Source organism: Carcharodon carcharias, chromosome 32 (assembly GCF_017639515.1).
Source record: "Carcharodon carcharias isolate sCarCar2 chromosome 32, sCarCar2.pri, whole genome shotgun sequence".
Lineage (NCBI taxonomy): Eukaryota > Metazoa > Chordata > Chondrichthyes > Lamniformes > Lamnidae > Carcharodon > Carcharodon carcharias.
The window spans coordinates 22,472,645-22,497,747 of record NC_054498.1 but is presented as its reverse complement, the minus strand read 5'-3'; the positions used below and the strand labels follow the sequence as shown (position 1 = coordinate 22,497,747).

At 42.0% G+C, this 25,103-nt stretch overlaps 1 protein-coding gene across 1 annotated transcript in view; it reads left to right on the top strand.

Moving 5' to 3' along the window:
- The window catches only part of trip4 (thyroid hormone receptor interactor 4), a 133,037-nt gene extending 112,615 nt beyond the window's left edge, over positions 1-20,422 (top strand). Inside the window, exon 14 of the mRNA XM_041178649.1 lies at positions 19,954-20,422. Coding sequence (XP_041034583.1) covers positions 19,954-20,021 — 68 coding nt within the window. The 3' untranslated portion in view covers positions 20,022-20,422. The remainder of the gene's footprint in view (positions 1-19,953) is intronic.
- The last annotated feature ends 4,681 nt before the right edge of the window (positions 20,423-25,103 follow it).

Genomic DNA, 25,103 nt, shown 5'->3' with positions numbered 1-25,103 from the left:
AGTATCAGCAGGGGAATATGTAGGGGGCAGGGATCATTGGATCGCAAGGTTTAAGTTGGCTATGGAAAGGACAAGGAGCAAGCCAGAGCAAGAATAATTAACTAGGGGAAAGCCAATGGGGTGAGAATGGATCTGGCCCAGATCAACTGGAATCACAGGTTGGCAGGCAAAACTGTACCTAAACACACTTTGGAGAAGAGAGAGTTCGGGCACAGGCAGGTTATATTCCCACAAAGTGGAAAGGCAGGACAAACAAATCCAGTGCTCCCTGGATGACAAAAGAGATAGAGATTAAGACAAAGAAGAAAAGTATGCTTCTGACTGACGTCAGGTGATAATACAACCAAGAACCAGGCTGAATGTAACAAAAACAGAAAATGATAGAAAAAACCCAGCAGGTCTAACGGCGTTTGTGGAGAGAGAAAAAAACGGAGTTAACGTTTTGAGTCCTTATGACTCTTCAGAGCTGTGAAGAAGATTCATAAATACTCGAAACGTTAACTCTGCTTTTTTCTCTCTCCACAGATGCTGTTCGACCTGCTGAGTTTTTCCAGCATTTTCTGTTTTTGTTTCAGATTTCCAGCATCCGCAGTATTTTGCTTTTAACCAGGCTGAATGTAGAAGGTTCATAGGGCAAGTGTGGAAGCAAAGAGAGAGTATGAAAAGAGACTAGTGTCTAATATAAAAAGGAATCCAAACGTCTTCTATAAGGATTTAAACAGTAAAAGGAGGAGTGGGGCCAGTTACAGACCAAAAAGGGGAGATATGCATGGAGGCTGGGGGCATGTCTGAAGTATTAAATGAATACTTTGCATCTGCCTTTACCAGGGAACAAGATGCTACCTAGGTCATGGTGAAAGAGAGATAATTCAGACAAGTTGAATTATTTAAAACAAAAACAGAATTACCTGGAAAAACTCAGCAGGTCTGGCAGCATCGGCGGAGAAGAAAAGAGTTGACGTTTCGAGTCCTCATGACCCTTCAACAGAACTAGCAGAACCCTAGTTCTGTTGAAGGGTCATGAGGACTCGAAATGTCAACTCTGGAAAAACTCAGCAGGTCTGGCAGCATCGGCGGAGAAGAAAAGAGTTGACGTTTCGAGTCCTCATGACCCTTCAACAGAACTAGCAGAACTCTAGTTCTGTTGAAGGGTCATGAGGACTCGAAATGTCAACTCTTTTCTTCTCCGCCGATGCTGCCAGACCTGCTGAGTTTTTCCAGGTAATTCTGTTTTTGTTTTGGATTTCCAGCATCCGCAGTATTTTGTTTTTATATCTTTGGATTATTTAAGTTTGACAAGGAGGAGGTATTAGGTAGTCTGTATTTAGGATTGATAGGGCAGCAGGACCAGCAGGGATGCATCCAAGGAAACTGAGGAAAGCAGAAGTGGAAATTGCAGTGACACTGTCCATAATTTTCCAGTCTTCCTTAGACTCGGATGGTGCCTGAGGACTGGAGAATTGCGAATGTTACACCCTTATTCAAGAAAGGGTGCAAAGATTAGCCCAGCAACTACAAGTCAGCCAGTTTAACCTCCGGTGATGGGAAAGCTTCGAGAAAAAATAATTTCGGATAAAATTAATAGCCTCTTGGGCAAATGCGGATTAATTAAGGAAAACCAGCACAGAGTTGTTAAGGGCTAATCATGTTTAACTAACTTGCTGCAGTTTTTCGATGAGATAACAGAAGGTTGATGAGGGTAATGATGTTGATGTGATGTACATGGACTTGCATAGGGCATTTTGATAAAGTGCCACAAAACAGACTTGTGGACAGTAGCAACATGGTTATGAAATAGACTGACAGGAAACAGTAGTAGTTAATGATATTTTTCAAACTGAAGGAAGGTTTGTAGTGGAGTTCCTCAGGGGTCAGTGTTGGGACCCTTGCTCTTCCTGATGCATATTAATGACCTAGAACTTGGTGTACAGGACACAATTTCAAAATTTGCAGATGATACAAAACTTGGGAGAATTGTGAACTGAGGAGGACGATTTTGTAGATCTTCAAAAGGACATAGTCAAATTGGTGGAATGGGTGGACAAGTGGCAGATGAAATTTAATGCAGAGAATTGTGAAGTAATTCATTTTGGTAGGAATAATAGAGACACAATATAAAGGGTACAATTCTAAAGGAGGTGCAGGAGCAGAGGTATCTGGGTTTGTATGTGCATAAATCATTGAAGGTAGCAAAACAGGTTAAGAGTGTGGTTTATAAAATATACAGTATCCTAGGCTTTATTAATAGGGGCATTGAGTTCAAAAGCAAAGAAGTTATGTTAAACTTGTATAGAACACTGGTTCGACCTCAACTGCGTCCAGATTTGGGCACCATACTTTAGGAAGGATGTGAAGGCATTAGAGAGAGTGTAAAAGATATGCACAAGAATGGTCCCAGGGATGAGGTAGATAGATTGGAGAAGTTGGAACTGTTTCCGTTGGAGAAGAGAAGGTTGAGAGGAGATTTGTTAGAGGTGCTCAAAATCATGAAAGATCTGGACAGAGTAGATAGTGAAAACGCGTTCCCAATGTTGGAAGGATCAAGAAAAATAGGGCACAGATTCAAGGTATTCGGCAAAAGAAGCAATGGTGACATGGGAAAAAATTTCTTCATTTAGCGAATGGTCAGGACCTGGAATGCAATGTCTGACAGTGTGGTAGAGGTCGGTTCAATTGAGGCATTCCCCAAAAGGGGGAATTTGATTGTTATCTGAAAAGGAAGAATGTGCAGAGCTACAGGGAGAAGGTATTGAAGTAGCACTAGGTAAATTGCACCTACAGAGAGCTGACACAGACATGATGGGCTGAATGGCCTCGTTCTGTGCTTTAACAATGTCTGAATTTACAGAATTACAGAAATCAGCTGCAGGAATTCCCAGATCAAGTACAGCTTTTGTTTGATGCATGGTAAAGTTCCCTTTAATCTGCCCAATGAAACTCAACCTCAGAAGAACATTTCCCTGTTTATGCCATTTTAGCATTTTCCATTTGCAACACCAGCTATCCTATAGCCTCTTTGTCAATGGTGCTGAATTAGGGGCCGTTTTGTGTTGTGTGGCCACAAGGAATTCTGTTGAAACTGCCCAAACTCAATTTGCATTGTCCTTAAAAATGGAGAGTGATAACTCTCATTCAGTTATTATGGGCTGCATTTCAACCCAGGTCACACAGATGAAAGGCCAGTACTTAACCCACTCAAATATGTACAACTGGCATGATTTTGTAAGCTGTCATGACTGAGCTAGGACTTCCTCTAGTTGATATTAGAGCAAACACATCATTAATCTGCTCCTGCCAAAAGGATTGTAGCCTCGTCCCTGACTCCATCTGCTCTCCTGAGCTACTTAAAACAAAAACAGAATTACCTGGAAAAACTCAGCAGGTCTGGCAGCATCGGCGGAGAAGAAAAGAGTTGACGTTTCGAGTCCTCATGACCCTTTGACAGAACTTGAGTTCGAATCCAAGAAAGAGCTGAAATATTTCAAATATTTTCTTATATTTCAACTCTTTCTTGGACTCGAACTCAAGTTCTGTCGAAGGGTCATGAGGACTCGAAACGTCAACTCTTTTCTTCTCCGTCGATGCTGCCAGACCTGCTGAGTTTTTCCAGGTAATTCTGTTTTTGTTTTGGATTTCCAGCATCCGCAGTTTTTTTGTTTTTACTCCTGAGCTACTTGTTCAGGCTGAACCGGTTGTGCAAGACTCACAGGTCAAGGTATGCGGCCTTGATGTCCTATTTAATCCCAAATTGAAGGTCACTTCAGCTGAAGGAGTGCAAAGGGACAGTGTAACCTGACTCATATTGCTCTTTGTCAAAATACAGGTGTTAATAGTATAAGCGAAGGATGAGATCAATTTAAATGACTTTCCAAGTGAAATGTTTGCAGTTACTGGGCATTACTCTAAACTGTTCAGTTGTTACTGTTGAGAGAGTTCAGGATCCGAGCCAACTTTGTGCTACTTCTGCACTCAGTCATGGCTTAGTGGTAGCATTCTTGCTTCTGAGTCACAATGATGTTGGTTCAAGTCCAGCTGCAGAGACTTGTGTGCATAGTCTAAACTGATACTCAAGTGCATTACTGAGAGAATTCTGCATTGTTGTATTGATGAGACTTTAAACTGAGGCCCTGTCTCCCCTCTCAGGTTAACCTAAAATATCCTGTGGCCTTATTTCAAAAAGGAGCAGGAGATTGCTCACTGGCGCCCTGGTCAATAGTAAGCCTTCAACAAATATTTTCATTGCTGTTTGTGGGAGCTAGCTTTGTGGAAATTGGTTGTCATGTTTCAGTACAGTACAACAATGGCAGCACTGAAACCCTTTTGAAATATTCTGAGGAATTGAAAGGTGCTACCTAAATGCAAGTTCTTTTTTCTCAAAGCATTATCTGCATTAGCATTCAGCGGTCTCATTGCTAAATGCAAGTTCTCTCTCCTGCAGTCGGGAGTGACAAGAACGTTACAACTGTATTGTTAGCAGCCTTTAATTTACTGCTCCACTGTTTTAAAGCTGCACGTTCCAAACTTGCATGATTCGTACAGTCGGCCTCAGCACCAATTTGCCCAATTCGCTAAGACTGGTGGGAGGAAAGACCCAGAGAGACAAGTGCCTTCTGCTTTGTATACGACCCAAAAACCGGGACTCAATAGTATTTTATGTGACACTGCAGCCATTGTCAATCGGGTGGTTGTATGAAAAGGGCTTTTGTAAAGCACAAACTTGGTAGAAATTTGCTTACGTTGTATTGGGAATTTGCCTATGCAAGTTTCTTACATGTAAGTGGAGTGCAGGCTTGGCTTCCACACTCTCATCCACAGATGGACATGGCCTGAGGGCACCAGCTCGATTGGAAAGGCAGCACAGAATGTATTTTTAGCAGAGGTTGTATGGCCATTTTGAATTGAGTGCAGGGTTACTGAGATGATTTTCTATTTGGACAGCTTAACACATTGCTGCATAATCAGCAGACTGCTGCTTTAGAGAGCAAAAAAAAAATTGACAGACATTTCGGAAGAAATAACTGTCTCTTCTGATGGAAAGTATGCCACGAGAAAGATTTGCATTTGTCCTTTTAATTATGCCAGTCTTTTATTTGAGATGTAAATATGGGGAACTATATTTCCCATGGTTGGCATGACAACGCAAAGGTGCGTAGACTCAGACTGGAACAGAGCCAGAGTGGGTTGTTTGAATGCTGATGGAATCCAAAACAAATCACATCTTGAGGAAGATTTACTTGCATGGTGTCAGGGATTTGCATATATCTCCTTTCTGTGTGTGGATTTTATTCTACAAAGGACGTTTTCTTTGGGGGCGGGAAGGGAAAGGTTCCTTCATGATTGCAGTTAGAGCTTTATGAAAGTGGTAATGGGCCAACCACTAATTGCGTGCTAATGTAAAACCGCCTCTTTGCTGATGCAGTGAAGTGAGCTGTAAGAGATCAGATCCGGCATTGCGAATATAAAACACAGCATTTGTGCACTTGACATCAAACCTCTCCAGCGAATCCACTCGTAATGGGTTGGGCCTGCGCAGAGGGTCAGTAATCAACAACCCCCATGTCTCTGAGAGAGGCAGGGCAGCATGTAATTAGAGCATGCTGGCGGGCTGCTTTGTGAGTTCGATATTAAGAGCAGCTGCTGTGCTCGGTCATTCAATGCCAATGACTGCCAGGTGCCCCTTTTTACGACGTGATAATTGATGTTTATGTAAGCTGCTAGGGAGAGTATGTAGCACTGAAACTTGCTTTGAAAATACATTTTCTGTCTGCTTGACTTTTTCCAGGCAAGAAAGCTGCCTGTAATAACCCCCTCCAAGCCCAGCCCATGCGCTCTAGAGAGTGGAATTGCTGCAGTGCAGATCGGGAGTAGGTGCCACCGGAACAAATAACATACAGCCATATTTGGGCATTTGAGACTGAGATCAACACTTGTCTCCACTGTGTGGCCAGGGTCTCAGGCTGTGGTGTCAAGGCAACATTCTGGCCCTCTGGTTCAACACAATTATTCTGGCCATCTGGTTCAACGCAATTATTCTGGCCCTCTGGTTCAACACAATTATTCTGGCCCTCTGGTTCAGCACAATTATTCTGGCCCTCTGGTTCAACACAAGGGAAACTTGCAAGTGGTGGGGTGGAGTTCCCATGCAACAGCTGCCCTTGTCCTTCTAGGTGGTAGAGGTTGCGGATTTGGAAGGTGCTGTTGAAGGAGCCTTGGTGAGTTGCTGCAGTGCATCAATGAGGACAGGTTGCTTAGACAGGGCTTGTATTTTGTTTATTTTATAAGATTAAGGGGTGATTTAATTGAGTTGTTTAAGATGATTATAGGAGTTAATAGGGTAGATGGCAAGAAACTCTCTTCCCTGGTAGGGTGAGACCAGAATAAGGGGCTCAGCCTTACAATTCAGGGGTGATGTCAGGAGACACTTTTTCAAGATAAAAGCAAAATACTGCGGATGCTGGAAATCCAAAATAAAAACAGAAAATGCTGGAAAAACTCAGCGCATCTGGTAGAATCTATGGAGAGAGAAATGGGGTTAACGTTTCGAGTCCCTATGACTGTTCTTCAGAGCTCTTACAGCCTAACTTTATCTGAGAACCTTGGCTTTTTTATGAACCCACTGCGCTCAGGAACATTAATCAAACACTTCTTCAAGGTAGTGGATGTCTGGAAGAGTCTTTTCTCACCACCGCCTCCCCTCCCCAAAAAAAACCCCAAAAGCTATTGAGTCTGGGGATCAATTGAAAATTTGAAAAAGAAGATTGATAGATTTTTGTTAGGCAAGGATACTCAAGGTGGATGTTTGGTGTTGAGATACACTTTGGCTGTGATCTAATTGAATGATGGGCTCAGCATGAGGGGCTGAATGGCTTCCTCCTATTGCTACATTCCTGTGCTTAGGCAGGTCACTCAACTCCTCATGGAGGCTATGCAGCATCCATGAGGAGTTGAGTGACCTGCTGCTTGCCAGTGTTGCTGTTCAAAGATTAACTACTCCGTGGTATGCAGCATCAACCAAGTTTATCTAACCCCCTCTGCTTCCCTACTGTGCACCCCTGCCCTTGCCTGATCTCCGACCCTCCTGTGAAGATGTGTCATGTTTCCTGACAGTGCTGTGGTTAAGATCAGGGATCTTCATATGTAGTGTAATTTGAATGTGAATCTACATCCTTCCAACCTGTGGTGTTGCTTGTCAAAGCTGCACTGCACATTTGGACCAAATATTCTGAGCTAAACAAAAAAAATTGGTAAAAACAAAAAAACTGCGGATGCTGGAAATCCAAAAAAAAAACCAAAAACAGAATTACCTGGAAAAACTCAGCAGGTCTGGCAGCATTGGCGGAGAAGAAAAGAGTTGATGTTTTGAGTCCTCATGACCCTTCGACAGAACTCGAGTTCGAGTCCAAGAAAGAGTTGAAATATAAGTTGGTTTAAGGTGTGTGTGGGGGGGGGGGGGGGCGGAGAGAGAGAGAGAGAGAGGTGGAGTGGGGTGTGGTTGTAGGGACAAACAAGCAGTGATAGAAGCAGATCATCAAAAGATGTCAACAACAATAGTACAAAAGAACACCTATGTGTTCTTTTGTACTATTGTTGTTGACATCTTTTGATGATCTGCTTCTACCACTGCTTGTTTGTCCCTACAACCACACCCCACTCCACCTCTCTCTCCCTCTCTCTCTCTCTCTCTCCGCCGCCCCCCCCCCCCCCCCCCCCCCAACACACACAAACACACACACACACACACACACACACACACCTTAAACCAGCTTATATTTCAACTCTTTCTTGGACTCGAACTCAAGTTCTGTCGAAGGGTCATAAGGACTCGAAACGTCAACTCTTTTCTTCTTCGCCGATGCTGCCAGACCTGCTGAGTTTTTCCAGGTAATTCTGTTTTTGTTTTTTTTTTAAAAATTGGTAACCTGACAAAGGTTTGTCACAGAAGGGAGTTTGTGTTTGCCATAGCAAGGAAAAATATTGTTGCTAAACAATGAATGTGGTCAGCAGACAGAAAGAGCTTCCTGTTTGCCAAGGACAAGGTCGGGGAAGATTGGCAGACAACAGCTGGTCATGACCTTAGTGGCATACTACAACGCTGTTCAGAATGTCTGCTTTGGGGCACATGGTAGAAGCTGACCCTGCTGCATTTACTGTGTGGTGGTTGTTGAGGTCTTCCAAACCTCACTCCATTCTCCCTCTGTTACCTTGCAACCCATGGCTACCAACGTTGCCGTTGAAATGAATTGCACTGTTTTTATTACAGCCTAACTTCACCTGAGGAACCTTGGCTTTTTTACAATCTTACTGCACTCAGGAGCATTAAACAAAACTAATTCCAAGAATCAGTCATGCGACTTCATTCACAGAATGTCAGCATTCCTGTCTTCCCCAACAGATCTGACTTACTGATGTGTGACTGATTGCTTAGAATTATAATAGAGCACAAATGGATCCTTTCACACATCTTGTTTATTTTTAAAATTCCATGTGTTGTCATGATTATGCTTTGTAAGCACAAGAACATAATTCTGCTTGAGCTGTTCTGACTTTGGTGATACACTTGAATACAAGTCTGTACATATGGAGGATGCTGAAGTGGTGTGGCATGTGGGAAATGAAATGTTAGCCCCATGCATTGGTAGGATTGATGCTAACCATTCCCCACTTCCTCACACAACAAGACATTTGCTAATCACAGCTTTGGGGAAGTCATGACCCAGCTCCCATGCTCGGCATTTCTTCATGAAGGAGAGAGTGGGGGTGGGAGGAGGTTTGTGAGGTTAGCCATCTTACACTCTCTATGGTAACAGGTTCAAAAAGAGAGTTAGCTTCTCCCCCGGCTCTGTGAATGTCGAAGAGACAAAAATGCTGTAAAAAAAGAGAGAAGTTGTTACATTACCAAAGGAAAAGCAAGATATAAATAGGAGGCATTTGCTGACATGTGCCCAATGTAGCTGGAACCAGCAGCTACAAATTTAAGTCTCATTAACATCACAATTCATGTTTTTAAAAAGTCTTTTCTGTGGTGTACTTGGGTACATTTACTCCATTTCTATTTGTATCTTTACTTTCTTCCTCTGTCCCCCCAGATCAGCTTGCTATAGTGAGGAAACATGGCAGCCCCCAGCTCCACCAGTAGTTGCTGTCCTCCACCCGGCGCCCACACCGCTGCTTCTCCAGCCAAGTGGCACTGCAGATCAAAAACTGAGTGGTGCTGCACTTGCACCTGTCCCCTTTGCTGCACTCACACTTAGGCACACAGTGCTTATCCTTGGGGGCCATCATGTAAGACTCAATTTTCAAGAGAACTTTGTCTCCAGAGAAGAGGTTTATAGGATCAAAATGCTCTTTTATTTAATTGTTTTGTTGCTAATTTTTGATTTAACACTGGAAAATGGAGCACTTTCCCTTTTATGGACACTCCCAGTTCTAGTATAACATGGTTATTTACAGTATGAATAAACTCTCTTTACTCAGCCCCACACTTTCACTTCCCTGTGCTTCCCTGAACCAGGTTGTAAAAATTTGCACTTGAGGGTTTGCCAATTTTCTAATCTGTTAATCTGGGTTTCCTTTAAACCTGGATTAGATCCCCTGGAATTCCCTAGATAAATTGCCTGTAATACACTGGATCACCCAAGATCAGACCTGTGTAGCGTTTTCTTCTAATTTAGTGATCTATAAATTTGTTACAATGTGAGAAATCAAATGTATGAGAGAATGTAGCCTCTCCCTTAACTGGAAGAGTTGTGTTTGTTGGATTATGAGTTAACATTTCTCATCTCTGTCCGGACAACTAATGCCTCATTCACAACGACTATTTGATCCCTGACAGATCAGGTCTATCTCATCTGAGGTTCTCGTAATAGCCTTGTAAAGTCCTTTCTTTAATAGAATAATTAGATTGGAAGTTAGGATGTTTCATTTGTGGATTGCTATTGCTCATTAACATGCACAATTGTTTACTCTCTATTTTAAATTTGAATTGCACCAGTCATAAATACAGGAGAGGAATCCCTAATTTTTGATAGAGTGCATGGAGTTGAAAATTATCATGTCTACAGATTTGCATATAAGCAGCTGGAATGACATAGACTTTGGGTGTCATTCATGTATAAAAACAGAAGTGTTAGCTGGTCTAGTGACATAGCTTGTCAGTATGTCACAGATGAGTTTGACAGTTTTAAACCACTGACTACTGTTACAGAGGCTTACGAATACAGAGAAAAAAATTCATACTTCCAGCAATATTCGGAGGAACTTTAGAATGAAATAAACAAGCAGCATTATAGTGAATTTGTTTGTAATCTTCAGCCAATTCAGTAACCCTAAAATGTGATGCTGTTGCATTTAAAGTCAATTGCCTGGACAATTTCACCAAAATTATAAAGTGCCATTTCCTTTGAGTTTGACAAAATGTAGAACCACTTGGGACAGGGCCCTTAGTTTAAAGAGTTGTTGTCTTGATTTTGTGACCAGGCCAGTGCACTGGTGCTTCATGCATTGCTTCATAAGAACAGAAGAAATAGGAGCAGGAGTAAGCCATTCAGCCCTTTGAGCTTTCCCTGCCATTCAATAAGATCATGGCTGATCTGACCCAGGCCTCAACTCCTCTTTCATGCTAACTCCTCATAACCCTCAACTCTCTGATATTTCAAAAATCTATCTACCTCCTTTTTAAATACTTTCAGTGATCTAGCCTCCACAACTCTCTGGGTAGAGAATTCCAGACATTCACTACTCTGAGGGAAGAAATTCCTTCACATCTCAGTTTTAAATGAGTGTCCCCTTATTCTGTAACTATGTCTTTTAGTTTGAGATTCTCCCACTAGTGGAAACATCATCTCAATATCTACCCTGTCAAGCCCCCTCAGAATCTTGTACGTTTCAATAAGATCACCCCTCATTCTTCTAAAATCTAATGAATAAAGGCCTAACCTGTTTAGCTGTTCTTGATAAGTCAACCCCTTCATCCCAGAAATCAGCCTAGTGAATCTCTTTGAACTGCCTCCAATGCCAGTATATCCTTTCTTAAATGTGGGGACCAAAACTGTACACAGTACTCCAGGTATGGCCTCACCAACACCCTGTACAGTTGTAACAAGGCTTCCCTATTTTTAAACTCCAATCCCCTAGCAATACAGGCCAAAATTCCATTTGCCTTCTTAATTACTTGCTGCACCTGCATGCTAACCTTTTGTGCTTCGTGCACAAGAACACCCAGATCCCTCTGTGCTGCACTTTTTTGGAGTCTCTCTCCATTTAAATAATAGTCTGCCTTCTGATTTTTGCATGACCTCACACTTTCCTACATTAAACTCCATCCACCAAGTTTTTGCCCACTCACTCAACCTATCTATATCCTCTTGCAGATTCCTTATGTCCTCATCACAACAAGCCCTCCCAGCTATTTTTGTATTGTCAGCAAATTTGGACACATTACACTCTGTCCCCTCCCCCAAGTCATTAATATAGATAGTAAATAATTGAGGCCCTAGAACTGATCCTTGTGGCACTCCATTAGTTACATCTTTCCAAACTGAAAAAGACCAATTAATCCCGACTCTGTCTTCTGTGTGTTAACCATTCCTCAATCCATGCTCATACGTTACCCCCAATACCGTGAGCTGCTGTCTTGTGCAGTAACTTCTGTCTGGCACCTTATCGAATGCCTTCTGGAAATCCAAATACACTACATCTACCAGCTCCCCTTTATCAACTCTGCTTGTTATATCCTCAAAGAACCCTAGCAAATTTGTCAAACATGATATCCCTTTCTCAAAACCATGTTGACTCTGTTTGATTACAAAAGCTTTTCTAAATGTCATATTTCTTCCTTAATAATGGACTCTACCATCTTCCTAAAGACACATGTTAGGCTGACTGGCCTATATGTCCTTGTTTTTGTCTCCCTCCCTTTTTGAACAGGGGCATTGGTATTGCCGAACCTACTAAAGGTTACAAACAAAAGTTATAGTTCAGCAGAACAGGATGGTATAACTTTTAAACAATTGTAACTTTGCCACTTAAAATTGTACCAATGAACGAGGCACTATTGCAAAGCACTTTGGAACTTACCTTAAGCAACTGGGCACAGCACTGAGTGGAGGAAATTATTGACCTTTACTACATGGAGGATAAAGCAAGCAGTTTGCAAGTCAAATTGAAAATCATTGAGAAAGATCCTTTGGTCCATTCTGCCTTTGCTGGTTCTTTCTAAAAAGCTTTCTAATTATCCCACCTTCCTATTCTTCCCCCATTGCTCTGCAAATCTTTCCTTTGGGGTGTACATAAAATTGCTTGTTGAAAGTTAGTATTGAATTTAATTCCATCTCCTTTTAGGTAGTGCATTCCACATTATAACTCACGGTATTAAAAAAATTCCTCTTCGTCCCCTGGCTACCCCACTCAGTTCTTTTGCTAATTACCTTATCTTTGTGTCCTCTCATTACTATGGGAGCAGGTTCTGCCTATTGACTCCATCAAAACCCTTTGATAATTTGAACACCTCTATTAAATCTCCCCACCTCTTCTATAAGGAGAACAGTTTCAGCTTCTCCAGTCACTCTGCATAACTGCCCTGATATTCATGGTTATTGTGAGGAATGATGGCTTCAATTTTGAGATTTTTGGCAATTCCACAGAAAAGAGTGGTATTAGCAATTTAGCTAGAACTAAGTCAGTTGCACTTCTGTTCAAACAAGACTCTTTGTTTCAGATTATTTTTTGTTTGCTTATTTTCCATGTGAGTTATTTGCTACGTGCAGTTGCTTCAGTGGGATAACTCTGGCCTGTCATGTTGATCATTATCAGACTGGCCAACTGAACTTTCTGCTTTACTGCTCCTGAAGCATCATAAAGCTGTCAGAAGCCAACTTAAACACAATTTGCTTTTGTTTGCCAGAAGAAATTGAAGGAGCTGGCTCTGGCTGTGCGGATAGCACACTCACTCCTGTGTCAGAAGGTTGTGTGTTCAAGCCCTGCTCTGGAGTCATGAGTGCAAAAATTCCAGGCAGGTGCTTCAGTGTCAGGTGCTATTTTTCAGCTGAGGCCTTCAGATAAGGCAGACCGCTCTTCGGTTTCAGGTATCTTCTGAAGGCATCAAGGCAGTCAGTACAAATGATACACAGAAAACCTAAAAAAAGACCCTTACAAACTTCTGCTTTGCAGACTGCTTCTCTTGGGAAAACACTGCAACCAACTGGCCCAGTTGGAGGAAAGCACTGAAATTTGATTCATTATGCTTCAAGGACCATTGTTAGAATTTGCCAAAGTCCTATAGTTAATCGCATCTCAATGTGATTATCAGAATTTGAATTTTGTGTTAACATCAGTTTTGGTGAGAACAATAGAAGTAAAAACTAGAGCAGGCGTGTTGGCTACATCCCACATCAGGTGTGAGAATCGGTTATTAGCCAAAACAATGGAAATACCCAAGCAGGATCACTTAACTATTTGAAATTGTCTAGGTCAGCCTGTTCCCTTTGTAATATTAACTACTGACCAGTTCAACCATCAAGACAGCCATTATGTTAAGCCTGGAGGTTGGGCAAGAAGGAGCTCGCTTCGGTATACATTCATAACTCTCAAAGAAAGGGTATACAAAATGTCAAGGACCAGTCCCTCTAAGGGCAAACTTATGGGACAATCAGAAATCCAACGTCTACAGACAGCAAGTTTGATCACCTTGGGTTTTCAAGAAACCGGGTTGTCTGAATCTATTGTAAATGATAGCTATTATACTATAGGTGTCTGAATAATAAACTAAGTTGGACAACACACTTGAGCCTGAATCGCAAGGAATTATCCAATTGCATTTAAAAGGCTTCTTAACACCACCCATGTCATACTCGCAACATCCAGCGACCTCAAAGTAAGACCAGAGGTGGCACCGCTGCAGAAGTTCCCCCGCGCACCAACAACATGATCTGCCAGTTCTGAGGATGTCCATGCCAATCCTGAATCAGACTCTTCAGTCATAAGAGGACCCACAGAAGATGATGAAGTCACTTATAGCTTGGAAATACCCAAATAAAGGGGAGCCCCCCACCACCTGAATTTCCAATACTGAAGTGTCAGCTTGGATTTTTAGGCTCAAGAGTCTGAGACATAAAAGATCCTGTGGTACTATTTAAATAAGAGCAGTGGAGTTACCCCTGGGCTTCTGGCCAATATTTATCTCGATCAATATCACGAAAACAGATTATCTGGTCATTAAGGTGGATCTGAGGTAGATGATCAGTTCTGACCTTATTGAATGGCGATGTGGGCTTGGAAGGGCCGAATGGCCTATTCCTGCCCCTATTTCTTATGTCCTTATTACCGTATTGTTTTTTTGTGGGGGCTTGCTGTGCGCAAATTAGCTTCTGTCTTTCCTACTTTACATCAGTGATTTTGGGATATCCAGAGGTTGTAAAGAATGCAATATAAATGCAAGTCTTTTTTATGGGAATCTGTCCTGACTGCAACCAAAAGCAAACCAAAAATAATCTGAAACAAGAAGTCTTGTTTGCACAGAAGTCCAACTGATTTAGTTGCTGGAGCTCAATGCTTGGTGAAAACTATTCCGCATGCAACAGGATCTGGAAGTGTACAGTGACCTTCACAAGAGCTGATGAATATGCACTGAGATAATAGCTTTTCCATGCATGTTTACTTTAAATGGTTTTGGAGTTCATTGTAGAGCTGACTTCCATGAAAACTCTCTATGATTTCCCCTTAACAGCTGCTCTTGACCCCCAATGTTTTCATTTAAGAGGTCGAACATCCCAAAGGCAGCTACCGTTCCCTAAAGGCAGTATTAAATGACTTTACACCTGCCTAATTAATATTGAAAGCACTCACTCTGCTAATTTATTTCAATGGTTGGGGCTTGAACGCAGTACAAAGTGATCAAGTTTGCAAATGGTGCCAGACTAGGAGGGGACGTGGAACTGGAGGGAGTAGCCCTGAAATTTCTGGAATTAATTAAACAAAATATGTAAGTGGGTGGTAAAAGAGGACATATAATTTAACACTGAAGAATGTGAAGTACTGCACATGGAAAGGAAAAGTGGGCGACAGAAGCAATCCATGAATGCAATAGTCAAATCCTAAAAGCAGTGACTGCATTTCAAAGCACTCCCTTTTTTTTATTAATTTATGGGATGTGGGCGTCACTGGCTGGGCCAGCATTTATTGCCCATCTCTAGTTGTCCTTGTGAAGGTGGTGGTGAGCTGCCTTCTTGAACCATTGCGTTCCATATGGTGTAGTCCACCCACAGTGCTTTTAGGGACTGGGTTCCAGGATTTTGACCCAGCGACGGTGAAGGAACAGTGATTATATTTCCAAGTCAAGATGGTGAGTGGCTTGGAGGGGAACTTCATTGGTTTTAAAGTGCTTATGGGACATCCTGAGGTCATGAAAGGTGCAGTATAAATCCTCATTTTTTTTGTGAAGAAATTGAAGAAGACATAGGAATCCAGGAATAGAATTGACTCCCAGGTAGAGTACTGGGGACAGAGGAAATTAGAGAAAGAGACTATTGGATATAACATAGCATCATAGACTAGACAAATGAACCTTGTTTGTAATTGCCTTGTAACAAGAAAAATAAGTTGCATTTATGGAGGTCTCGTCACTCGCGAGGTGTACGTGTTTCACAACCAACAGATTACCTTTGAAATAGTCACTTCGGACGGCAAATGCAGCAGCCAATTGTTGCAACAAGTGAACGAGATAAGTGGCCAATTAATTTTTGGTGATGATAGTTGATATGTTTCCTGTATCTGCATGCAAATGTATAGTGAAGTGGATACATAGGAGTGATGGGCTGAGCTATAATTTTATCAGGAAAAGACAAAGCTCGTGTGGTTTATAATTGTCAACTAAGCCGTTGAGGTCACTGCTTTGTCAAACCTCACTAAGATTATCTGCAACTCGTACTGCATACTTTGTTTTCCACAGAATACTAAAATAGGCACCCAGAAGAAAGCAATAGACCTTGTGCTGATTGATTAATTTGCAAGTAGCTAGTAAATTTCTGATGGTTTTGAATTGTATAGTGATTAGTATGGATGTAATTTATCAAAAATGTGCAGAACATAAACGAGTCCTGTACTTCAGGGACCTGGGGATTGTAAACGTGTAATTATGGGTTGTAACATTAAAGTCATGCATGGGCATTTGGCTCTGTTGGCTAGTTATGAGTTTTTATTCCTAGGTTCCACCTTTTATTGTAGATATACAAATTCTAGAATTATCTCACATATGATGTTCTCTGAAGCTGCTGCTTCAAAACTATGCTCATGTGTCTGCTATAGTTCAGTTGGTGACATTTTTCCTCTGAGTCAGAAGGTTGTTAGTTCAAGTCTCGCTCCACGGCTTGAGCACAAAAATCAAGGCTGACATTCCAGTGCAGGACTGAGGGAGTGCCACTCTGTTGGAGATGCCGTCTTTCACACTGGACATTAAACCAAGCTCCTGCCCGCTCAGTCAGATGAATAAAAAAGTTCCCATGGCACTATTTCAGAGAAGAGCAAGTCTGGCTATAGTCTGGTCGTTACCTCAATAGTGTTTCTAGGAGTTTGCTGTGCCCAAATTAACTGACTCATTTCCTACGTAACAACAGTGACTATACTTCAAAAGTTCTTCAATAGCTATGAAGTGCTTTGGAATGTCCTGTGGTCTTGAAAGGCACTAGATAAATGCAAGTCTTTCTTGTTTTCCCCTCGTGCCCACCCCCAAATAAATTACCACAAGGGGCAGGATTTTTTAGGATGGCGGGATTTCCCTTCCTGCTAACTGAGGAGTTGGCGGTGAACGCCTCACCGCCAGTACTGTCTACCCTGCAGCTATTTAATGCTCCCACAAGCACTCATTAGCTGGAAGCGGGACTTCTGCCCCTCAATGGGGAGGAAGTGCTGTCTCAGAGATCTAGTGGCCAATTTGATTGGCTGGCAGCTCTATAGTCCCAGCAGTGCCAGTGCAAGCAGCCCCCAGATTCTATGTCCTGGGAGTCCAGGACCGGGTAAGTTTGGAGGGAAGGGAGAGGAGATGAGGCCCAGGGGGTGGGCAGAGGGAGGTAGGGGTGTTGGTGGAGAGGCCAGGGGGGAAAGATGCACCTGCGGTGGAGCGGGAGGGCAACCTTGTAGGAGAGACCCCAATGTTGAAAGGAGGCTGTTGATGGAGGCACTTCTTCCCCATCCTCCCACCTAAGGCCTGCGCAGGGTCACTTTTCGGGTTCCTCCCTGCCCCTGAACTCCCCCCGCCAGCCTGAAAATTGAGGCTGGGCGGGAAATGGTTGTTAAATGACCACTTAAGGGCCTGAATTTATGCAAAGGCAAACCAGGCTAGGCCTCACCCATCCCATTGTAAAATTAGAGGGGTTGGGGCGGGTGGGAGCCCAGTGGAAAAGAATTTTATGGTTACCCTCCACCAACAAACCTGCTGGGCGAGGGAATGTAAAATTCAGCTCAACGAAATTTTTCAATTACATTCCCCCTAAAAAAAAATCATTTCCTTTCTACTATAGGCCTTATAAAATGACAGCTCGTGATTGGTGACTCCAATTCTATGCTAAACAAGCTGTGGATTTTACAGGAACTGACTGTATGGTTTATTTCTCTTGTACATTCACCAAAGATCATGGTTCCTAGAGATGCCAAAGCTGATACAATACTCTTTGGGGTTGTTGATCTTTTCCCTGTTGCCACTGGAGAAATGTTGTAATCGCTGTGTAACAAGGCTATGCTCTGAGAGGTGTTAATTGACAAATGGTTGAAAGTGCAGGATTTGCCGGGGGGGTGGGGGGTGTGTGTTGAAGAGAAAAATAGACTGAAGATTCTGCAGTTGAAACCTCTTTCTGGCAAGAATTTTTTTTTGTCAGGAAAAGAACTGATGCATTTTCCTAGTACTCTCCTTGGAATCCTGCCAATTTACCGTGTTCTCAATTTGTACCACTAACTTCAGGAAATGTCCTGCTAATTGATGCAGAAATTCAACACCTTTACAAAAATCAGCACTCTCTTGAAACGTCGTTTTGCTGTTTGATTGTGGATGTGTCATTAGATTTCACCCCTCAAAGGAGAAAAAATATATAGTCCTGCTGCTTGTGTGTTGTGTAGCCTTCGAGCCCCTTTCAAAAGCTATTAATCATTGGGAACTCCACTGTGTACACATACCAAAATAGAGTTGTTTATCCATGTGTGTGCATGATAAGTGCAAAAATACACAAGATTTCACAACCTGTTTGTGCAATAATGCAAATGAAGAAATGTTCTGTGTTTCACTAAACTAGCTGGAAGTGCTCAGCACTAATGTTTTTTTAGGATGCTGAGTCACTCACTGGGTAAAATTGTAACATTGCATTTGAAACCAGAGATCAAAGCCAGCAAATTGGCTATCCAAAGAGGATTGTTCTTATGGATAGGTACTGGATGTCAGTTTTCATTAGCTCTGAAATAGAATTTTGTTTCAATGTAGTATTAATTTCCTTCCTCACCTTCCCTTTCCCCAGTTACTTATTTGCACGCTGATGAAGCATCTTTGCTTCTGGCTGCTACTCTACACCAGATTGATTTATGTACATATTTAACCCCACTCTCCCCAATCCCCCTGGCAAGGCGAGGATCTATTAAACGCCTGGAATGTATACATGTTGGAACTCAGGAAAGTGTAGGGGGTAAAACCTCTTTGAGCTAATAATCATTCTTTATGTTAACAAGTCAAGGAGAAAACTGTTTTAAGGATTCTGCTGCAGATGTAAGCAATAAGCAGAGTCACAGAATGCTTGAAACCATGTTGATTGGCTGACAAGTATGGAATACCATTCTTAATGAGTGTATGATTCCACCCAACAAGGACCATCAAAGGGGGATTGGCCACATCATGTCTTTGTGCAGGTCAGTTCTAATAGTTGTGTGTCGTGTGTCTTAAGGAGAGTAAGGATTCCAATGCTATGAAAGTTGCCTCACGACACACAAGTTTCTGCACAACTCTGTCTTGAGATCAGCAAAAAAGATAATAAAGAATAAAGGGAGAAAAACACAAATGTCACTCCATGCACTTCAACTTGTCCTTCACAATCTTAGGACATTCCAAAGCACTTTATAACCAATGAAGGACTTTTGAAGTGTAGCTACTGTAATGGTGTAAGAAATACAGAAGCCAATTTGCACACAGCAATAAGTTTAGTGATGTTTATTAAAGGATGAATATTGACTAGGACACTGAAACTAACTCCCCTGTTCTTCGAAATAGTGCCCTGGAAATTGTAATTAATAGTAATGAAGGAAAAAGGAGATTTTGATGCTGCAGAGCCAATTTGATGGAATGCAGAAACCATTTCTTAACCATAGTTATTTGCACTCAAGTAAGAATAGCAATCCTAAATAACTTAATGAGCAAATTGTACGGTCCCATCTCGGCAAGCTGTTCAAAAGTCACTCACCATCCTGACTTGGAAATATATCGCCGTTCCTTCACTGTCGCTGGGTTAAAATCCTGGAACTCCCTCCCTAATAGCACTGTGGGCATACCTACACCACAGGGTCTGTAGCGGTTCAACAAGGCAGCTCGCCAGCACCTTCTCAAGGGCAATTAGGGATGGGCAATAAATGCTGGCCCAGCCAGCGACGCCCACATCCCATGAATGAATAAAAAATAGCCCCGATTGTTGGTATGTTTGAAGCATATAAATGAGCCTTGGAGATAATTGTCATCTTCAATGCCTACATGTAACCTCAATTAAATATCAGGAAAAACATTAGCCTGTTTCTTGGAATATTATGAGCAGTCCTTTGTGTTTGCAAAATAAAGTGAAAATTCTGTGGTGCACGTCAACCATAACCAGCAACTTGAAACGGTGATCCTTTTTCTCTCTCCGTAGATTTTATTTCAGATTTTAGCATATGAAACATTTTGTTTTTGTATATTGTACTTCTTGTTTGATCTGTTATATGTTTTGTGTTTAACAGGGAAATTGGACTCCAAGATTCATCAAGGAATGAAGAAGGGGTTACTGCGACAAAAGCAAATTGCATAGTGGAAAGAAAAGCAAACAGGGACCTGTCTCATTCTGGAGTGCTTTGTGGCTAAAAGCCCCACAGCTGGTAATTTAAAAGCCTGTCATAAAATCTACAGTCACTCACCCAATAAAATATGAGTCCACAATCCAACAAGCTTTCAATGCATTTACCAGTGACTCAGACCCAACATCTGACAACCCAGAAATGCAAGAACTTCAGTGTTTAATAATCCAATCAACATGCGGTTCAAATACCTGGTAATTTAAAAGAAAGCCTTGCAAAAAAAAATTACTTTCTAATACCCCTGCTACATGATTATTCTCCTAATGCAGGGAAGTGAATCCCTGCGATTTCTGCAAATTTAAAAAAAAGTCTTGTTCAGCTTTACTTGTTTCATTGATTAAAAGAGTTGACACAATGTCTGGAACCTTTTTTTATACCCTGGTTTCCAGTAACACACATGCCTGAAATGTTCATTTTTCTTCATCTTCAGTCCTTCACTAGCATAAGTTGATGGGCTCTAAGGAAGATCATGTGCTGAGCAGTTGGTTAGTTTAGCTGCAGCCCTGAAGGCTGGGATCATCACCAGCTTTTGAAAAAAACATTCTAAAGATGTAGGACCAATCTGAAAGGCTGCCATATATTGCTCATCATTATTTGCCCTGGGAAGGTGATGGTGGGCTGCCGCCTTGAGCTGCTGATAGTGCGGCTCACTTGGCCATTTTAGATGCTAAGTTATAAAGTCAGAGTCATTACAGCACAGAGGGAGGCCATTCAGTCCATCAAATCCATGCCAGCTCGCTAGAGCAATCTAGTCAGTCCCATTCCCCCACTCTGTCCCTATAGCCCTCCAAGTGTGTTTCCCTCAAGTGCCTATCCAGTTTTCTTTTGAAATTATTCATTGTCTGTGCTTCTCCTACCTTCAAAGGCAGCGAGTTTCAAGTTATTAATACTGCGTAAAAAAAGTTCCTTCTCTTATCCCATCGGGTCTCTTGCCCAAAACCTTAAATTCTTGTATCATCAGTTAATAGGACACGTTTTTCTTTGTCTACCTTGTCTAAATCTTTTGTAATATTATCTAGTCTTCCCTCAATCTCCTTTGTGCTGAGGTGAACAAACCCATCTTTATAAAATGTACTTAGAGAAGCAATGTAAGTAAAACCAGACTATTCTGAATACTCCAAAAATTTGAAAGCAGCAAAACAATATTGACATGTAAATAAAAGCAAAAAACTGCAGATGCTGGAAATCCAAAACAAAAATAAAAATACCTGGAAAAACTCAGCAGGTCTGACAGCATCTGCAGAGAGGAACACAGTTAACGTTTCGAGTTCAAATGACCCTTCAACAGAACTAAGGCAAAATAGAAAAGAAGTGAAATATAAGCTGCTTTGGGGGGTGGGAGACGACAGGTAGAGCTGGATAGAGGGCCAGTGATAGGTGGAGATAACCAAAAGATGTCACAGACAAAAGGACAAAGAGGTATTGAAGGTGGTGATATTATCTAAGGAATGTACTAATAGGTAGAAAGCAGGACGAGCAAGTGACAGATAGCCCTAGTGGGGGTGGGGTGGGGGGAAGGGATCGAAATTGGCTAAAAGATAGAGATAAAACAATGGATGGAAATACATTTAAAAATAATGGAAATAAGTGGGAAAAGAAAAATCTATATAAATTATTGGAAAAAAGGGGGATCGGAAAAGGGGTTGGGGATGGAGGAGAGAGTTGATGATCTAAAATTTTTGAACTCAATATTCACTCTGGAAGGCTGTAAAGTGCCTGGTCGGAAGAGGAGGTGCTGTTCCTCCAGTTTGCGTTGAACTTCACTGGAACAATGTAGCAAGCCAAGGACAGACATGTGGGCAAGAGAGCAGGGTGGAGTGTTGAAATGGCAAGTGACAGGGAGGTCCGGGTCATGCTTGTGGACAGACCGAAGATGTTCCACAAAGCGATCACCCAGTCTGCGTTTGGTCTCTCCAATGTAGAGGAGACCGCATTGGGAGCAACGAACGCAGTAGACTAAATTGAGGGAAATGCAAGTGAAATGCTGCTTCACTTGAAAGGAGTGTTTGGCCCTTGGACGGTGAGGAGAGGAGAAATAAAGGGGCAGGGGTTGCACCTTCTGCGGTTGCATGGGAAGGTGCCGTGGGAGGGGGTTGAGGTGCAAGGGGGTGATGGAGGATGTCCCATAGGGAACGATCCCTGCGGAATGCCGCCGGGGGGGGAAGGTGTGTTTGGTGGTGGCATCATGCTGGCATTGGCAGAAATGGCGGAGGATGATCCTTTGAATGAGGAGGCTGGTGGGGTGATAAGTGAGGACAAGGGGGACCCTATCATGGTTCTGGGAGGGAGAGGAAGGTGTGAGGGCGGATGTGCGAGAGATGGGCCGGACACAGTTGAGGGCCCTGTCAACCACCGTGGGTGGAAAACCTCGGTTAAGGAAGACGTGTTAGAGGAACATCTTTTGGCAATCTCCACCTATCACTGGCTCTCTATCCAGCTCTACCTGTCCCACCCCCCTTAAACCAGCTTATATTTCACCTCTTTTCTATTTGCCTTAGTTCTGTTGAAGAGTCATACGGACTCGAAATGTTAACTGTGTTCCTCTCCGCAGATGCTGCCAGACCTGCTGAGTTTTTCCAGGTGTTTTTATTAATATTGACATGTAAACTGTACTTCCAATGACTTGCTGCCCTCATTTAAAAGAACAAGAGGATTGCTAGATGAAGCCAAACGTCCAGGTAGGCGCATGATACAGTGAAAATAGAACAAAAACAAAAATACCTGGAAAAACTCAGCAGGTCTGACAGCATCTGCAGAGAGGAACACAATTAATGTTTCAAGTCCGTATGACTCTTCATTAGAACTAAGGAAAAATAGGAAGGAGATGAAACATAAGCTGGTTTAAGGGTGGGTGGGACAGGTAGAGCTGGATAGAGGGCCAGTGATAGGTGGAGATAGCCAAAAGATGTCATAGACAAAAGGACAAAGAGATGTTGAAGGTGGTGATATTATCTAAGGAATGTGCTAATGGGGACATTAAGGGTGGAAAGCAGGACAAGCAAGGTACAGATAGCCCTAGTGGGGGTGGGGTGGGGGGAAGGAATCGAAATAAGCTAAAAGGTAGAGATAAAACAATGGATGGAAATACATTTAAAAATAATGGAAATAGGTGGGAAAAGAAAAATATATATAAATTATAGGAAAAAGGGGTATCAGAAAGGGGGTGGGGAAGGAGGAGAGAGTTCATGATCTAAAGTTGTTGAACTCAATATTCAGTCCAGAAGGCTGTAAAATACCTAGTCGGAAGATGAGTGACGTGGTCTCTGGTCCTATAGTTCTGGACAAGGTGAAATATCTTGTCATGGTTGACATTATCTAATCCCTTTTCAAATCAAAAAACAGCAATCATATTACTTCTCTTCCAATGCCTAATCAGTACTCCTAATCCAATCCCTCCATCCTCTCTGTCATTCTGGTTACTCTCTTGCGGATCCTGCATGTAAACAAAAAAACTGCGATCACCAGTGGGTAATTTCTTAAAGGATATATTTTTAATACAAAAACAGCAGAATATGACAATGGGTGGCTGATGCATTTGTTGTATGTTTTCCTCTCCCTCCCTCTATCCCACCTCTCTATTTTCTCAACTCTCAACTGACCACTGACATTGACACAATGTTCTGTGGTGACAAATCTGTAGTGGAACAGTTCCACTAATGCATTTCATTCTATGGTAAGCTTGACTGATAAGAGGAAGATAAATAGCTCCTCGTTATTGGGGTGAGACACCTCGTTATGTCACGTATGTATTCTCTGACGACCCCCCCCCCCCCCCCCCCCCCCCCCCTCGCCTCACCAGTTCGATATTTCTAATGTGCTTTGGCTATCTTTATGACAGATGGGGCCATTTATTTCTACGCTTCTGTAAATAGTACTCTGCAAAGCAGTCATTAGCAGCTGTGTGAGAATGACTTGAATTGACTCTTCCTTACTCCCTGTGGTTATGCACCTGAGGCACTCCCCATGATTGCATAGTTGAGATTGAGGGCTTTTAGTGTAAGTGTTTTCAGGTACAAACCTGGATCCTAACACTCTCCTGAACAGTGCATTGATGTTTGAAACTATGTTGTACTGCATCGCCATCCCCACTTGTTTTCCTACTGCTTAATTCCAATGTAGTGTACGCTACTGAAGACAAAAATCAAAGCATATTCTACACATCCTCATTCTGTACTTATTGGCAAAAGGAATTTTTAAAGTCTGTTTTGTCCATGATATATTATAGCTGCTTTACTGGATGTGTATTCCAGTGTTCGGAAGATGAGCAGTAAAAGACTAGCTCATAATCTCAAACATGAAATCTCCAAATATAAACTGTTAGTCATTAAACAAGATTAATAGGACTTTCTGATGCAGTAATTAATATAATTATGCGCCTTACTGTGCAGGGAATTGAATCTGAGCAAGGCTGTTTTCGATTTGTGCTTAATATCTTAAAAATAGGCTGAATGTCACATTCTGAGAAGACATTAAAGAAAAAGAGCTGCTCATTTGTTTAATGCTTGATTTCAGTTGAAACTTTAACTCTGTTATGGTGCGGTGAGGGGAAGATTGTGCTACTGAGGGAGCGTCTTGTTCATCTGCTTATAGATATCGATGTAAACTCAGCTGAATTAATCGCATGTTGTGGAGTAGACATTAATTATTCATTATTTTTGTTCTTTTGACTCTGAGGAAAATGCTTTTTTTTCTTGAGAAATGTAAGAGTGAAGTCCTAGGTTTGTAACTAATAGGATTATCTTAATGTCCTCTTACTTCAATTTTGAAATGCTCCATATCTCCATTTTCTGCTTCACTTTACTGGATTCCTGCTGTGAGGGAGGACAATCTTCAAACCCTCCGGCAATGCTGCCCTGTTGCTTATTGCAGATTGATGTACGCATACAATCTGCAACGGAGACAAATCCAACCTTAGTAAATTAAACATTGGCATCTAAAATATCTGTACCATTAAAATTTACTGATGGCGTAATGTAGTTTGGAATGTGGAATCGAGCACATTTAGGCTTGGCAACTCTGCTTGGAGGTTTCATCAC